Here is a 14,232-nt window from a genome sequence, read left to right as displayed (position 1 = left end):
AGCTCTGTGAGTTTGAGGCCAGCCCAAACCATGTCTCCAAACAACCCAAAAACCAATCAACCAACAAACAAAAAAAGCAAAGAGAAAAACAAGAGGGTAAAGCAGATATGAGCCCTGAAAACCCCCATCAGAGCAGAAATGCCAAAAGCACAGCACAGCGTCTCCACCCTGCGTGTTATGAAGACTGACTTCTGGCCTGACACTGGGGACATCCAGGAATCGGATGTGTAAATCCTGAAGCAGAGTCCCTAAAAGCGGTTCCTGGGACATGGGAGCTCACAGCCCAGGCTGAGCCGAGAGCCCTGGCGTTCCGTGGGACTCCCTGTCCCTATGCCCAAGCCTGGCTTCCTGCTCAGGCCGCCGTGTGCTCAGCACAACTCCTGGCTTTTCAGGGATTCCTTGGCTTTCTCTCCTGTCTTTGCTCAAAGAGGTTCATGGGTCTCACAGGGTCACGCAGCACGTGGACTCCTAAAGTAGCAGAGGCAGGGGATGTGTGTCGAGGGGAGACTAGAGAGGCCTGTCCCCACTGCTGGTGTCCCTCAGATGGAGTCCTCCCCGCCCCCACTTCAGGCTATTTCCCCAGCATGGTGCGCACATGGTTCCAAGGACTGCTCTGGAGTCACAACTAGAAACTATGACACTGAAGGGGTGGCGGTGTCCTCGGGGTTCAGTTTTCTCTTCTATGACAGGCACCCAGGCCTAGCCTGGGATAGGGGTGTCTCTGGCCCAGCCTCCAAGGAGCCCCCACAGTTATGGCAAGCTGGGGTCTGGGGTGAGGATGAGTGCCCTCCACGGGGTCTGAAGGCATAGTCAGAATTCTCGAATGTGCCTAAACAAAAGGAAAATGCAACAACTGGAGCCAACACTAGCTAGTGACACCCAAAACTCTCCAGCCGAACACTCACTCCAAGTGTCCCCAGATTCTACACAGGGTATATGCTGGCATGGGACTGCTCCCCAGCCTGACAGCCTTAATGTGGGTAGTGGGAGGGGTGTACCCCACTGCCCTGAGGGATCTATGGTGGCAAATGGAAGTGGAGCATGTACCCCTCAATGCAACCCCTTCTGGTGGTGGGCACCGGGGGCTGCAGTGCCCAGGAGGAATACCCACTAGATGGATGCTGATGTTTGGGCCCCTGACTAAGAGGGTGCTATGCAGTCCAGGTCTCCTTCCTTTGGGGATCAGGGGAGGCCCTGAAGTTACATTGGGAAGAGCGTTGCTCAAGGTCATGAGATCTAAGAGGTGGCATGTCTCAGAGGGACTTAAAGCTGGGTCCCACTCAGCTGCTGTGTCCAGGGGGCTCTGAGGCGCCCGGCCACCCTGTCTGAGTCATTCCAGCCCTGGGTCAGCCTGGCCAAAGCCTCTCAGTCCACAGGGCAGCACAGGGCAGGGCCCTGGGACCCTGAAGCCACCTCAGGTGCAAAAAGCCAGGAAGGCCTTGGTCTGGAAGAGTCTGGGGGCGGGGGCACTGACTAACGGGGTGGCTCATCTAGGGGCTGCACACCGGAGGTGTGATGGAGAATGGGCATTTTCAGGGACGCAAGGGAGTGGTGGGGCTCCCTGGGAGTCAGAAATGGTCTCAGAAGAAGGAAGAAGTCCTGAGAGAGGGGCTTGGTCACGAGGGTGCAGGGCTCTGTGAGTGGTAGTGAGGGACCCGGGCCTCAGCGGGCAGTTTGCAGAGGGCATGTATGAGGAGACCAGGGCCCTGAAGGTCCGGAGTGATGCTCTGCGTGGCCAGGCAGGGGTGGGGCGACTGGGAGCTGTCCATGGTGACCGCTGGACTCCCGGGGACAAGCAAAGCCTGACGCCGTGGCCCGGGAGGGTGGGGCCGGAACAAAGGGATCATGGTGGCTTGGGGACCCCTCCCCACCCTCTGTGGCCGCGGCTGCCCCGCCGCCTACCTGGGCCGCTGTGGTCCCCGCCGCTGCGCTGCTGTCCGCGCCGCCGCAGTCCCGATGTCCCCGCCCCAGCTGCGCTCCGCCCCGCCCGCCCCGCCCGCCCCGCCCGCCGGGACCCGGGCCCGGGCAGCTGCAGCCCCAGGTCACGGCCAAGCCCGCCCTGGGTGTCCATCAGCAACCAGGGGCATGCAAAGCTCTGGGCATCGGGACACCCACGCGCACCACGTGGCTACCTGCACCTCAGAGAACACGGGTGGGTGACAGGGCCCGTCATGTGAGGTCCTGGAGACATAGTCAGGGGTCGCTCTAACTGCAAAAAGGGAGAACTGGGAATGGGGGGGAAGTGTGACCCGGGTCAGATCAGGGAGGGGCAGAAGGAGGTGGTGGAGAGGGTGTGAGCTGACTACATAGACCTTCATAGATTAAGATGTCAGCCGCACCGGGGAGCCAGAGGCAGGGGAATGGCTGTGAGCTTAAATCCATTCTGGGATACAGAGACCCCTGTGGGTGATGGAAGGAAGGGTTCAGGGAGAAAAGGAGGGAGAGAAGAATAAAAGACAAAGTAACACAAAGAATCCCTTTATTGGAGTTGTAGCATGGAGGGTCAATTGATCCCTTGGGTCCCTATGGGATCCATTCTGAGTGCTGCAGAGGCCCAGCCTGATGGTGTTGGCCTGTCATCCCAACACTGGAGTCAGAGGCAGGGGGCCAGAAGTTCGAGGTCAGCCTCTGCTACGTATTTTCAGTATTTTCTAGAAAATATGAGACCTTGCCTCAAACAAACAAACAAAAAGAAGAAAAGAGAAAAAGAGAAAACCCACATTCTTTGGTTATGTGGTCTAGGGTAGCCCCCTGCCCAGCACGCTGAGACCCTGGCTCCACCCACACACTGTAAGGAAAACATAACAGAAGTTACTTTGTATCATTAAGGATTTGGGCCAGTGAGAAGCTCAGAGGGTAAAGGTGCTTTCTGGCAAGCCTGACAGTGTGGGCTCCACCCCTGAGTCCCACCCGGTGAACAGAGAGAAGCAGCTCCAACAAACTGTCCTCTGATTTCCACGCATGGAGAAACTGATAAACAAAATGTCACTTACATTTTGTTTTGATTTCTAGGTTTATTTATTTGTATTTTCTGTGTATGAATGCTTTACCTGTATGCCTGATGCCCTCAGACATCAGAAGAGGGCCTCGGGTCCCCTGGAGCTGGTGTTACAAACATGAGCCACCATGAAGGTGTTGGGAATTGAACCTGGGTCCTCTGGAACAGCTGTTAACTACTGAGGCAGCTCTCTGAACCCTAATTTTAAAGCGTTTTTATTTGTGGTAGGGTCTTGCTCTGTAGACCAGGCTGACCAGAAGCTCACAGATATCCTCCTGCCTCTGCCTCCTAGTGCTGGAATTAAATTCATGAGCCACTGTGCGCCACTTAGACCAGCTAAAGGTCACCCTCTTCCCTCTTCTGGTCCCCCAGGCTCGCCCAGTGCTTCCCTGCTTGGACTAGTCTCCACGGCTGGCCCAGCTCTCTCTCTGCTATTTGTGCCCATTCATGCTAGGCTGCCTCAAGCTGTCACCTGAAGAATGAGTCCCTCAGAAGGTGGCTCAGTCGCCTACACTGCCTCGATGCAGACCATCTATGGGAGGCCAGAGCTCTGCAGACCCCAGAGTACTGCCTCGAATCACCCCTGGGAGTAGCTGAAAATGAACCTGTAGAGTGGCCCCATTTCTTGGGCGCTAAGGATTGGGTTTGGAGGCTTGGGGTTAGAAGACAGGCTTCTTCTTTCTTTGATGGCTGCCCAGGACTCCCAAGATGGGGGGGGGGGGGAGGCGCCTCTCTGCCCAGCTCTGACCAGCCTCTTGGTTTTCCTCAGGCACCAGCCCAGGCTGACTCACTGGAAGGAGCCCGTCCACATGATGATGCTATTTATAGATGCCAGGCCAGGCTCTGGGCAGCAGGAGCAACTGAAGACAACCACAGTTCCTGCTCCCCTCGTGCAGTAGCGCCTGTGCGAGGCTGTACCGTGCCCGCCTTGCTGAGCTGTATAGGGCAGACACACTGGGACTGGGACTCGGGAAGTGAGTCTGCCATGTCCTACACATCCATCGCCTCTTTAAAAAGCCATGCCCTGTCCCCAACAGAGAGGTGGGAGAGAAGGGTGGATCGGCCTGTAAAGTACGTGCTTGCAAACACAGGAGACGGAGCACACAGCCTGGGTCCTCAGAACCCGCACCCAGAGCTAGTGGGTTGCCTCCATCCAGCTGTGGTAGCCTGGGGAAAGGACGAGACAGGAGGATTCCTGTAGTGTGCCGACCTGGTGGTATAGATAAATCTTCGACTCCATGAAATTGACCGTGTCTTAAAAAGCAAGGTGAGACGTGGGGTAGCCCAGTAGTTGCAACACAGACTGCTCTTGCAGAGGACCAGGCTTTAATTCCCAGCACCCACATGGTGGCTCACAAGCTCTGTAACACCAGTTCTAGAGGATCTAATGCCCTCTTTTGGCTTCTGTAGGCACATTCACAAGCCCATGTATACACACACACATACATGCAAACACACACACATACATGCAAATGCACACACATACATGTAAACACACACACACACATACATGCAAACACAGTGGCCAAACAAAGGCATGGGCTGGCACCTGGAGGCCAGTACTTTGTTGTTAGTCTGAGGCAGTGTGTCACCACACAGCCCCAGCAAGCAGCCTGGGCTCTATGCTGTCTTCTGGTCTCCTTGAGAGCTAGGGACCCATGTGGTGCAAAACATCTATTCATAAAAACACAGCCGCCAGTTCAGATGTTCACTTTTTTATTTTGCAATAGGGTTCACCTGTAGCCCTGGAACTCACGGAAATCCATCTGCCTCTGGTGCATGGATTAGAGGTGTGGATGCCCATGCCTAGCTTAAAAACTGTTCTTACATACACTGGGAGTGTGGGACGAGCACACGAGAGTGTGCATGTGTGCCACGAAGCACCTGTGGGGACCAGGACAGTGCAGGAGTCAGCTGTTAGCACATGGGTCCCTGGAATTGCACTCGGGTCTGCCACACTTGGTGGCAAGCACCTTTGCCTCCTGAGCCCCTCCCCCACAGTGGGACCCCTCCCCAGGACTGCACATGACACCTGAGACACATGCAATTGTCCTCAGCCATGGAGCTCCTGGCTTGGAGCAGGTGGACTCCAGAGATGATGGGGGGGGGGGCAGGAATAAGTGGTACCCAGAATGCCCCACAGAGAACACCATAGCCCCTTGAAAATTACCAAGCTGAAAAGCTTCCTTGGGCAGGTGGGATGCAGGGCAAAGATCGGTCAGGTCCCTGCAATGCAGGGAGGGCAGGATGCCAGGAGCTGGCTGTGCCCAATCCCGCCTGCACTAATAACTTCTGTTACAGGAACACAAACAAGCCATAGGAGAAGCTGACATGCTGTTATTACAAACAGATCGGCGGTGAAGCAGGGCCACCCGCACCGCCCTCTCTCTTTCTGTCTAGCTGTGTCGCCCCACAGGAGGCAGTGTGTGGGGGCAGCCTGGGCCCTGTAGCATCTCAGGCCTCCTCCTCCATTCATGACAGCTCACAGGTCCTAGCATCTCCTGGGGCTGGGGGCAGGGGCTGTCAGCTAAACTAAAACTCTCAGTAAGAGACACAGAGGCCCCCAGTTGCCAGTGAGGTGATACTTGGGATGGCTCTGACTTGGAGGTCTAATGCGGAGGCTCTAGGTCCGAAAGCTGCTGCCCCCAGGGGCAGAACAGCTGTGCTGGGAAGGAGAGAATGCCATTTAATGTACCCATGGGGGACATGCAGACTCCTTGTTGGGGTGGCCTGATGAGGGGCCTGGCTCTAGTCTTTATCATCTGAGCCCACACCTGCAGGAGCATAGTGGCCCCCCGGGGCCCACCTGGGGCCAAGGGAAGCTGGAGAAGCATCTGGCTACTCCCCCATAGTTAAGTGGAGGGTGGAAGAGAGCTACAGTAGGCCCGGGTTGCACTGTGGACACATCTTCACACCTGCATGGTTAGTTCAACATCATTGGGTTCAGCAATGGCTCCTTGGGAAAGAACCCCAGGAACTGCTAGGAGAGGCTTCAGCCATTGGCAGAGTAGGCCCCTCACTGGGAACCCGGGTTTATTACAGCACTAAGATAGCCCATGCACTGGGGCTCCTCTGAGGACAGTACCCAAGCCTCAGCTGTTCCCAAAGCCCTGTCTCTTTGTGCCTTGTATGATCTGAGTGTAGCTGGGTAGGGGGCATACTGGACAAGCCATTTTGGTCACCTAGCCATGGTGACATGACACTAGGGAGGAGCCTGACATCCGGCCACCATGGGGGCAATGTTGAGGTGAAGCCTGGTAAACAGACAGCAGGTCAGGGAAGCTGGTGAGCTGTGGCAGGCTTATGTCCCCAGAGGAGAGTCCTCACTCAGGCTGTCCCAAGATGCTGGCATTACCATGGTGACATGCACCAGCGTTGTCAGGTGCCTGCATCCTGGGAGTGGAGCATCACCGCCATGCCCTCTGCAGAGGAGGCCCCTCCACTCTGGTGATGGCAACAGAGCCAGGGAACAAGAGGGGCTGTTCCTGAGGACCAGGCAAGCATCTGGGCTGTTCCCTTGCTCATGTGACCCATATGTACTGTTCCTTTCTAAACTGTCACTTGTCACACAGGAGCAAGCAGAAAAACTCTGGGTGACAGTGGTGGGCAGGGCCTTGGCTCCCTGGAGAACATGGCAGGACCCCTGGGGTTGCTTCTGCTCCCCATCTGCAGTCCCCACCCCTGGCTCCATTCTTGATGGCTCAAGAGTGACAACAAAAACAGGAGGGTGACGGCATAGGAGGTGGCATGTCCACACAGGCTTTGGTAAAGAACTTTAAAACATTTTGAAAAGCAGTGTCTGTAGGGCCTTCTGGCAGAGAACGGTGACCAGCCCGGGACGCCCTGTGTATGAACCACGGCCCTTGAGCGTGGCTGGCAAAGGACGTGCTGCGTCCTTCGGGGATTCAGGCTCACCACTTGAGAAAGACCATGCCGGCCAGAATGGCGTAGCCCAGCACCAGGAACAGCACCTTCAGCAGCTGCTCACTCCGCTCCTCCAGTTCCTTGGCCAAGATTTCCAGGAAGGTGACGAACAGGAAGGTGCCCCCGGCCAAGCCCTGAAGCAGCGCCGACGCCATGCTGCTCGCCACGCTGCGGGAACTCTCGATGCCCAGGCCCAGCCCAATGCCCACGGGGATCATGGCGCTCACGGTCACCGCCAACTTGGCCGCGTCCCTCAAGGGTACCGCGCTGCGGGCCATGCTGATGCCCAGGGCCACGGCCACCAGTGTCTCGTGGACCGCCACGCCAACGAACAGGCTGACCACCCGCTCACCCTCCTCCTGCAGCCCCAGCGCCAGGCCCTCAAACACCGAGTGTGCGGACAGCGCGAAGACCAGGCTGAGCAGCCGCAGTGGCCCAGGGCGTCCCAGCTCCCGCAGCCGCAGCCCCGCGCCATGGGTGTGCGCTGTGGGATCGGGGTACAGGCTGTGGCTACGGCTGCCCACACCCACGAACGGGCTTTCGTACTCCGAGTCGCTGCCTGCGTCTGAGCCAGCGTTGAAGGTCTCCAGGTCTATAAAGGGAGGACGCTCCCGGCGGAAGGTCAGCACCAGCTGCTCCACGAACACGGTGAGGAAGAAGCCCACCATCATGAGGGTCTCCGCCAGTGGGTAGTCAGTGCTGATGTGGCCCAGGCTCAGCACCTGCTGCAGCTGTGGACACAAGGCCAGGTCAGCTGCAGGTCTCCCGTCCAGGGCAGGGCCACACAGGAGGCCGTTGGACTGCAAGCTTCAGGGCTACCTGGGCCCCAAGGAGACCCGACCTCAAGCGATTAGACACAGCACAGAAAGCAGGGCACACTAATGCATGATTCTGATCCTAGCACTCAGAAGCAGGCCAGGGCCACACAGAGAGACTGTCTCAATAGGACAACAAAGAGACACTGCCCAAGTCATACCAAGGATAAAAAAAGAGAGCCAGAGTGTGGTACAACTCTGTCGTGCATGGCTTCCATTCCCAGCATTGCCAAAAATCATGTTTTTAACAGAAGAGAGAGGGGAGTGGGGCGGGGAGATGGCTCAGGGGTCAAGGCACTTGCTACCAAGTCTGACAACCTGAGTTCAAACCCCTTGGGACCCAAATGATGAAAGGCAGAAACCAACTCCAGAAAGGCTCTGATCTCTACATGAGCGAGCACGCGCGCATGCACACACACACACACACACACACACACACACACACACACACACACACTAAATGTTTATAAAAGGGAAAGCAGCGCCCGAGGAACACCAGAGAAGGTAGCTGGCTGGCCTTGCCTGGACCGTCCCCAGAGATGACTGCAGCCCTGACAGACAGCACTGACAGCTGTGCCCGGAGCCCCGGACACGGGCGAGCTGCCATGTGCACACCTGAGGGTGGTGCAGAGAGGGCTCCGCACAAGCTCTGCGCGGGAGAAGGGAAGCTAGGTGCTGGGTACACCACAGATGCAGGAAGCCAGCACAGGGGACTCTGGCCCAGGGTCCCAGCATGAGGAGGCTGAGGCAAGAATCCACAGAGCAAGTCCCGGTCACCCCAGACTCCTCACTGGCACAGACAGTAGCCACTGTAGGCTGTGCTGGGCTGGGGTCTCACCGAGGGTCCCAGCTGCAGGAATCCTTGTCACTTCTGGCCAAGGATGCCCCAGCCCCAGGTCTTCCTGTGCTCACTGCAGCCTTGACAGAGACTTTCCTGGCCACAGGACTGAGGCCCCCAAGTCCCTAGTGGCCAGGGCAGTTGCTGGGAGGCCAGGCTCCCCTAGGTCTGATATGACTCCCCTCACATATACGAAGCTGGTGGCCCTCACTAACTCTACAGTCACAGGTACAGCCGTCACCTTCTCATGAGCCACGAAGCCAAACTCATGGTGACAGGCTGGGGCCTAACAACCACAGCCACTGAGAAATAAGCCCCAAGGCTGACAAGTGGCCAGAGCGTGATCCTGGCCACCTCCAGCTGCACACTGAAATGGGACCATAGGCCAGGATGTATCCTAGTGTCTGTCTGTCTCCTGGGTCCCTGAGGACCCCAGGAAGCTCTGCTCAGACTCCTGCCTGACCCAGAGGAAGCATGAGAGATGGCAACGCTGTGTCAAGGTGCCATCGGCCAGTTTGTTAAGCAGCAAGAACTGCCGGGGAGAAGCCATGGAGTGACATGGAGTGAGTGCACGTGGCCTGTGCACTCTGGAGCACGAGTTTCACTGCCCACTGGGCTCACCTGTGGGACAGCCCAGTGCCCAGGTGAGTATAAGGTCAGAGGGAAGCAGATGACATCAGGTCACACAACTTGCTTTCCCCTCCCTGTCTTCCTTGAGTACCTGAGGTAAAATCCGATGGAGCTTGGGAGACGCTGGCACGCTTTGCCACATGGACATGATGAGCTGAGCTGTGACCCCAGAGCCCACCTGGAAAACTGGGTGTAGTTGCAACGCCTGTGAGCACAGGCCACGGCATAGGGAAGAGGCGGAGCAATCACTGGGGCTAACTGGTCTCCTCCGCCTCAGTAACCCCAAGTTCAAAAAGACCCTGTCCCAGAAACTGAGGTGAACAGGACTACAGAAGACACCAGCCTCTGCCTTCACACACACGTGTGCACACACGCACTTTCGCCCCTCAAACCCCCAGCTCCCCACCAAGGCCTCACCTTGTCCCTCACTGCGGGGAGCAGTGCATTAAAGCATGTGGCCAGGAAGACGCCACCCCCAAAGGTGTTGCAGAGGGAGAGGACCTTCTTGGAGCGATGCGCCTTCTCAAAGTCGGCCTCGATGACTTTCACAGGCAGCAGAGAGCCCAGCAGCATGAAGAAGAACACGCCGACCATGCAGAGGACCTTGGCCACCAGGAGCTTCGTCATGGTGGCTGCCTGGGTCACACAGGTCTCCACAGGGCCAAAGCACAGCCGGAGGGGGCTAACAGCCCCTGTGGCAGGGCCAGGCACTCATGGCTTGCTCAGCAGCTGTGAGGACAGGGCGAATGTGTAGGTGTGTAATCACTAAGCCGTGGTGGTGAGCAGTTGGCCACGCTGAGCCTGCTACTCTACTCTAGGACTTAGGGACATGGACACACACACTTGTGTAACTGAAGGGGAGGGGCTGGGGAAGTGGCACAGGCAGGGATGGGCTTGTGCTAAAGTGTGAGGGCCTGGGGCCTGCTGCAGCCACAACAAACCAGTGAGCTCCAGGTTCCTGAGACCCTGACCCCAGAACCAAGGTGAAGGGTAACTGAGGAGGACACTGGATGCTGACCTCTGGCTTTCAGTACACACAGTCATTCACACACACACACACACACACACACACACACACACACACGCACAGACACTCACACATGCAGACACACATGCACAGACACACACACGCACAGACACACACACACGCACAGACACACACGCACAGACACACACACACACACGCACAGACACACACACACGCACAGACACACACACACCCACACAGACACACACGAGCACAGACACACACACATACACAGACACACATGCATGCAGGGCCCAGGAAACTGAGCTGAGGGCCCAGGTTAAGCACAAGCGCCGATGGCTCCCAGCCTCTGGTGTTGCTGACCTGACAGAATCTCAACCCAGTACTCCAGGGTTAGGCCTTACACGACTGGTGTCAGCTCAACTCACACCAGTCTTGACTGCCAAGCCTGTGCCAGCCCCAGGGCTTTACACAGACCACCCCTGTCTTTATAGTCTGTCGCTGGGAGGGGCTCCTGCAGACCACATGACTCCTGCTCCCGGGTGTGTCCCTGGTACCCACCGTGAGGCTCAGTGCAGAGCTGGCAAAGGCGACAGCTGGCTCAGTGGATGTGGTGGCCAAAATGCCCTCTGCAGTCACAAACACTCTATCCCTTCCACGGCACCGAAAGGAATGGCATTTATCCGAGTTGTCCTGGAACTTTGCAGGTGGAAGCAGGGGGCCACTCTGGCCCAGTCAGCAGCTCTAGGCTCAAGCGGGAGGCCCCGACTCACTATGTGGAGACTGGAGGCAGCTCAATGGTTAAAGCAGTGTCTTTCCTGAGTAACTGGGATGGTTCCCAGCACCCACACGGTGGACCACAGCCACCTGGAAATCCAGCTCTGGGGATCCGGTGACCCTTCTGACCTCTGCAGGCACCAGGCATGAAAACAAGCAAAACACACATATATGTAAAATTTTAAATTATGGGAGTGGTCAAGGAAGACACTGGCACTAATGTCTGGGCTCCCACGTGTGCACACACACTGTCAAAAGGGATGTGTCTGTTATCTTAGTACACAGGATGAGGCGAGACAGTGGCCACACATCTGAGACCAGCCTGGACAGTGAGGAAGACCCACTTCAGAATAAAGTAAAAATGGAACAAAAGAATGAGACAAATCTCATGGGGTAAAGCTGCCAGTGCCAAGCATGAGGCAGGACCTGGACCCACAGGGAAGAAAGAATGGATTCCCACAGGCTGTCCTCCTACTTCCTCACCACACCACCCTCCCCAATAAATATGCATACGTTTAATCTCAGCACTTGGTCGGCAGAGGCAGGCAGATCTCTGCATTTGATGCCAGCCTGGTCTACAGAGTGAGTTCCAGGACAGCCAGGCTTACAAAGAGAAACACTGACATGAATATATATATATATATATATATATATATATATATATATATATATATAATAAAATAAAATAGTAGCAGCAGGGACAGTTCAGCAGTTGAGAGCACTGGCTGTTTTTGCAGACAACCTGGGTTCCATTCTAACTCAAAGTAATCCATTCCCCTCTTCTGGCCGCTTTGGGCACTGCACACATATGCATAAACACAGACACATGAAATAAATTTTAAAAATAAAATTTAAAAATAAAATTTAAAAATGAAAATAAAATATGAAGGAAAACTAAGTAAATTAGGATGAAATAAATAAGGTTAAAATTAAGTTAAACTTTAAAATTAAAATGTTATAAAGAAGTATTATAAAGGACATAAGTAGTACGATTTTTAAAAATTAAAAACAAAAATAACTCCCTTGAAGTCCTTCCCTTCGCTGCGGTGAACACAAGGCAAAGTGCATACAATAGGCGTCCAATTGATGCCAGAAGACCGGGTGGGATAGGAATACCTCGGGTGCTCTCAAAATCGGGCCAGTCAGAGCAGGGATGGCGGGGCGACGAGGTCGGTCTTTCCTTAAGCATTTATTGAGCGCCTACTGTGCGCTCCACGCAGCCTCACTCTAGAGCAAGGACTGAACAGGAAGGCACGGTGGCCAGGCCCCTGGGCTCCGCCCCGCCCAGGCCTCGCCACGCCCAGGCTTCGCCACGCCCAGGCCTCGCCACGCCCAGGCCTTGCCCAGACCCCTCTTGTACCTCTGACAGGCCCTCAGGCCTCCAGCCAGTGCCACCTGCCACCAACTGTCCCGCGGTCGGGACCCCGCCGCAGCGAACCAGCCGAGAAACCCAGGGATGTGAGCTGCTGCCCACGCCCCGCCCACGTCTGCGTCTATTAGATATTGTCAGTGCCATTCGAAAATACCCGTAGTCTATTGGTCGCAACTACTGTCAATCATTCTGCAACTCCTACCGGCTCCGGAAGCAGTTTCCTCCTTTCTAAACTTGAGTGCATCTACCAAATGATTCCATAGGAAACACATACTTGGTGACATGGTTCCAGGAAAACGGCCTGCATCCTGGAGCTGTCCAGGGTCGCGTGGTACTGAATAAGTGTGGATCTTGAAGTCCTTCCTCGTGGCTTAAGAAGGTGACACAGGCGTGCACCAAATCTCTGTTGATAGTCAGAATAAATTCAAGCTCAAGAAGTCTATTGTGCTCTGTAGGGAGCCGTATTGGATTTGGGACAAGGAGCTGCGCCCTAAGATGGCGCTGGTGTCCGCCCTCTCTAACTAGTAAACACCCCAAAAGCGCATGCGCCTGTGTCATACCATGTTACTGACCAATTATGATAAGACAGACACCAAAGCTGACGGACGGGCGGGAAAGATAAAAGGAGAGAGCCTCCTGAATACGGGGCTCCCCGATCCAAAAGCATCAAGAAAGGAATCCTGAATAAACTGCTGAGAGAAGAACCTGGCCGTGTTGCGTCTTTTCCTTGCGGGATGAGGTTGGGCTGGTGCCGCGCTCAAGGTCAGAACTTGCAGTCAGGGCAGCGCTGGAAAAGTTCCCAAGGTAAGTTGGAAGGATGAAGACCACAGAAAAAAGCGGCAATAAAGTCTCGGGTATTGAGCAAAAAAGTTTGCAACAGTAACAAACCGAAAGTAAAAGAGTTAAAATGGGAACTTCTCAGTCTCATCCAATTTTTCTGGCTCTTCAAGAGCTACTCTTGTCAAAGAAAACCTCAAAATAAAAAGAGCACCCTAGAAAGGTTTTTAAATAAATGCGATACCATTGCACCCTGGTTCGCAGTCCCAGGAAACCTACCTGTGGCGTGCTGGGATAAGTTAGGGAAAGATCTAGATTTTGCTTGGGACCAAGGGACACTAAAGCCCAGAGTCCGGCCTGTGTAGAGGCTGCTTGCTACATAGTTGCCTTGAAGATCAAAAGTGTCATCAACAGGCACTAAAAAAGGGGCGGGTTGCCCTCAAAATGTTACAAAAAGAAAACTCTTTTGAGGCATTGGCTGCCTGGGGAAAGCCTGCAAATATTAAAACAGACAATGGTCCAGCTTATACTGCAGCAACTGTTGTTACATTTTTCAAACAAATGGCAGTCTCCCTCACCCATGGCCTGCCCTATAATCAATCCTCAAGGGCAAGGCCTTGTAGAACGTGCACATTGCACCCTCAAAGAATGTTTTTTTTTTTTAATATTTATTTATTATATATAAGTACACTGTAGTTGTCTTCAGACACCAGAAGAGGGCATCAGATCTCATTACAGATGGCTGTGAACCACCATGTGGTTGCTGGGAATTGAACTCAGGACCTCTGGAAGTGCTCTTAACCGCTGAGCCATCTCTCCAGCCCTCAAAGAATGTTTAATAAAACAAAAAGGGGGAATTGGCTGTGGTCGTACCCCTAAAGACCGCTTAGCCATTGCACTATTCACTCTTAATTTTTTGAACTGCGACACTGATGGTCGATCTGTGGCGGATCGTCATTCTGATCCCTGACCCACCAATAATCAAGTGTCAGTAAAATGGAAGGATGTGATAACAGGTTTACGGCATGGCTCATATCCCGTAATCACGAGATCTAGGGGAGCTGTTTGTGTTTTTCCCCAGGACCGGAGTGATCCTTTGTGGGTACCCAAACG

At 54.8% G+C, this 14,232-nt stretch overlaps 1 protein-coding gene across 3 annotated transcripts; it reads right to left on the bottom strand.

Annotated features, from left to right (window-relative positions):
* Positions 1-4,697: 4,697 nt before the first annotated feature.
* On the bottom strand, positions 4,698-12,820 carry SLC39A3 (solute carrier family 39 member 3). Of its 3 annotated transcripts, none has more exons than XM_080935550.1 (4): positions 12,617-12,820; positions 10,755-11,101; positions 9,623-9,934; positions 4,698-7,653 (listed from the first exon to the last, which is right to left on the bottom strand). In XM_080935550.1, exons 3-4 carry the CDS (start codon positions 9,830-9,832, stop codon positions 6,910-6,912), a joined length of 954 nt encoding a protein of 317 aa, XP_080791676.1. In that variant the 5' UTR covers positions 9,833-9,934; positions 10,755-11,101; positions 12,617-12,820; the 3' UTR covers positions 4,698-6,909. The 3 variants fall into 3 exon arrangements, with proteins under 3 accessions (XP_080791676.1, XP_080791675.1, XP_080791677.1); XM_080935549.1 differs by lacking the exon at positions 12,617-12,820 and adding an exon at positions 12,331-12,424; XM_080935551.1 differs by lacking the exon at positions 12,617-12,820 and adding an exon at positions 12,087-12,317.
* Between the last annotated feature and the right edge of the window lie 1,412 nt (positions 12,821-14,232).

This window comes from Micromys minutus (genome assembly GCF_963924665.1).
Source record: "Micromys minutus genome assembly, chromosome: 22".
Classification (NCBI taxonomy): Eukaryota; Metazoa; Chordata; class Mammalia; order Rodentia; family Muridae; genus Micromys; species Micromys minutus.
This window is presented reverse-complemented; position numbering and strand designations above follow the sequence as displayed.

Bases quoted from the DNA above. Each gene is read 5' to 3' on its own strand.
- SLC39A3 (XM_080935550.1), bottom strand. From the start codon at position 9,832: ATGACGAAGCTCCTGGTGGCCAAGGTCCTCTGCATGGTCGGCGTGTTC. The intron at 7,654-9,622 runs GTGAGGCCTTGG...TTGTGTCCACAG, and splicing joins TCCCCGCAGTGAGGGACAAG to CTGCAGCAGGTGCTGAGCCT.